This window comes from Notothenia coriiceps, unplaced genomic scaffold (assembly GCF_000735185.1).
Source record: "Notothenia coriiceps isolate Sejong01 unplaced genomic scaffold, NC01 NC01_scaffold00008798, whole genome shotgun sequence".
NCBI lineage: Eukaryota > Metazoa > Chordata > Actinopteri > Perciformes > Nototheniidae > Notothenia > Notothenia coriiceps.
In genome coordinates, this window is record NW_011341499.1 from 1 (window position 1) to 3,184 (window position 3,184).

Consider the following 3,184-nt stretch of genomic DNA (forward strand, 5'->3'; position numbering starts at 1 on the left):
GCATATCACCGCAGCACATCAAGCCTCAAGTATCACCTCAATGCAAAACATATAGCAGCTAGCGTGGAAGCTAGCGTGGACCAATTCGCGTTGATCAAACAGTGGCCTATGCAACAGAGAGATTTTATTTTCATCAGGATATTGGAAGAATAGGAGGGATTGAGGTCAATCACTGGCACTTTTTTTATTTTATTTTAAATGGTACACTTTATGTTGAACTATTTATTATGTTGTTGGTGCAACTGGCACTTTATGTTGAACTGTTTATTGTTTTGGCCAAGGTTATTGAGAGAGTTGGACTGAAATTGATTAGATTTTTTAAATCAACTGTTGGTAAATCAACAAAGTCTGTTATGGCCTCTGAAGCAACAGAGAGATGTTTTCTAATAGTCAGGGTTTCCAATGTTCTGAATGTACTTGAAAGTATTGTGTTATACTTAAAAAACAAAGTGTTATAGTTTACAGAAGGTCTACCTACCTATAGGCTACCTGAATCTCTGAAATGTACTATATTCCTAAATATGCTATTGCTACACTTTATGGCAAAAATTGCACTTTTCTGTTGGTCTTGGTTAAGTACCACCTTGAAAAAAAATAAACAATGTTTTGTTGCTTAAGCCTATGTATTCAGTCATTATTCAATGGTTTACTAAAATCCATGTGAAAAAAATTGCTTCTCACTGTTCTCAGGTCACATATTTATATGTGATTAAAAATGCGATTAATTAATTACAAAGCCTCTAATTAATTAGATTAATTTTTTTAATCGAGTCCCGGACCTAATATGTACACATCATTCAATTTAGCTGCTGCGGCTTATATTCAGGTGCGCCTTATAGTCCGAAAATTACGGTACTTAAAATCGTAAAAGTCTTAATAAACAACTTCAATTGTAGTTTAACGGAGCGTCCACCCAGCAGCGTGCGTTGACGCTTGGCGTGTCTGAAGCTTGGGGAGTCAACGCGAGCAACAACCAATCACATGAATCTCCCGCCCCCGACATACAAAGCAAAAAACATTCCATGCTAGCTATATATATATACACACACTGTCTATGCCTGCTAGCTGTCCATTCAATGTTTAAACGAGGTACACTGGATATAAACTCCCCAAACAGGCGAAAACCTACCAGTTTCACCCACTATCTCTGCCACCTCCCTCCATGCCTGGCTCCTCCGGTTTATATCCCGGTAGATGAACAGAGACTGATCATACAGCACCGGGTGATTCACTACCGCAATGATTATTTTCTCCTCCATTTTATGGAACATAGAAATGACCTGCGGTATGGCTCTCGCAGCATACACGCGGTTTGATTGGCTAGCAGTTGTACTGGCAGATTTTCATAAACGGGATTTGATTGGCTGACGCTTCCGTCGAAGCTTCAAAAGTTGAACATGGTTCAACTTTTGACGCGAGCAACGCTCCCCACAATGCAGTTCGGCGAAGCGTGACGTTATCCCATTCAAAGTGAATGGGCAGAAGCGTTGAAGCTTCAACGCACGCCGCTGTGTGGATGGGCCGTAATATAGCCAATGTTCGGATTTTTTTATTATAAAGTATATACACCGGTAAATGAACCATAGAAAATCTCACCAAGCATTCCCCCATCAGTGTTGCCCAAGGAGGCGTCCCCGAAGTCGTCGTACTCCATGTGGTTGGACTTTTCAGGGAGAGCAGCTGGGCCTGGCTCAGCCTCCAGCAAAAGGTTGGAGGCTGAGGCGCCGTGCATGATATCCTCCTCAAACGTGCTGGGATCACGCATCATCTCACGGTCATCCATACCAAAGTCAGCTGAAGTGTAAAGAAGGTTATTTTTAGAGATGAGTCACAGATTTAAAATGTTGATCATTAAATGCCGTGTTAAAAATGTTTTCCCTTTTATCATGTTGAAATATACTACCATCTACACATACATGCAGTGTATGGTAGGAGTTGACATCAAATATATACAATGCATGTATAGTGTCGTACCAAAGTCATTGTCCTGCAGGAGGCTGAGGTTGCCAACATCTTCCCTCATTGTGATCTCTTCCACTCGGCTCTGGTTCAGGGTGAACTGCTGGGCCACATCTATGTCACTGTTGGAAAAAGCATTGAGGATGAGGAAGCAGCCGGTGTGCATAAAACATCAATTTACAAATGATGATGGATGGAAAAGAGATCAGTAAATGTTGTCAACTTACTCCAGATCAGGTAATGGCTGGTCAAAGTCATGGAACTCCTCGGGGAGGGTGATGGCATTGTAGGCTGCCTCTCTATTTTCCTCAGGTAGATCCACCACACCTTAAGGTACATACAAGTAATAATGTTGTTATACCATGCAACTGTTCTCCCATGACCCTTTGCTTCACAAAGTCAAAGATGAATCTGCATATTTTTGTATATCAGCCATGTGACTCATTTAAAAGAACATTACAGAAAGCACTGTGCTCAAGGACTATTTTGACTTGTCATTTTTGCTTACCTGGCCTAAAAGCCATTTTTATCTTGATGAAGGCTTCATTACAGTCGGCAAGCAGGTACTTGGCCTTCCTGTGGTAGATTCTCACCACCCCGAGCAGCAGGTGGCCTGACGTACGCAACGCCATCTTGACCTAAGAAGAGTAAAAAAGGTGTGAAATGGAACAATGATATGTCGTGTTAGTAGGGTACCTTCATCTAAAAACAAGACTGTACTGTGTCATGAGTACAACATTGTACAGCAATGAGGTGATTTAAAAAAAAAACAGTGAAAATAAAACATTTTACAAAGGCTCAACAATTTGCTGATTTGCAGAGGCTAAGCTTAAGGCAAGTTAGATTTGAGACATTTAAATGCATTTAAAAACCAAGCAACACCAGAAATAAATTATTCATAAACTTCAAGGTGTTCACATTTTAGGACTTTTGAAAGATGGATTAAATACTTTAAAATAACAAATAAGCCTTATTTTTAGATCATTTGATTAATTGAAGTATTTTAAAAAGGATCGGCAAAAAACTAGGGCTGTCAAACGATTACATTTTTAATCAGATTAATCACAGCTTAAAAATTAATTAATCATGATTAATCACCATTCGAACTATGTCCAAAATATGCCATTTCTTTATGTATATTGTTGTGGGAATGGAAAGATAAATGAAAGAAGGCGGATATATCCATTTAACATACAGTATGTATTTTTATTATAAAAATGTTCTG

General features: G+C 39.3%; 1 protein-coding gene across 1 annotated transcript; it reads right to left on the bottom strand.

Annotated features, from left to right (window-relative positions):
• Nucleotides 1-1,581: 1,581 nt before the first annotated feature.
• LOC104944776 (double-strand-break repair protein rad21 homolog) lies at nucleotides 1,582-2,602 on the bottom strand (the record flags this gene model as incomplete). The annotated part of the gene is made up of 4 exons (XM_010770352.1): nucleotides 2,468-2,602; nucleotides 2,187-2,286; nucleotides 1,975-2,081; nucleotides 1,582-1,794 (listed from the first exon to the last, which is right to left on the bottom strand). Coding segments are annotated over exons 1-4 (544 nt in total), but the record flags the coding sequence as incomplete, so codon positions are not given.
• Nucleotides 2,603-3,184: the final 582 nt, after the last annotated feature.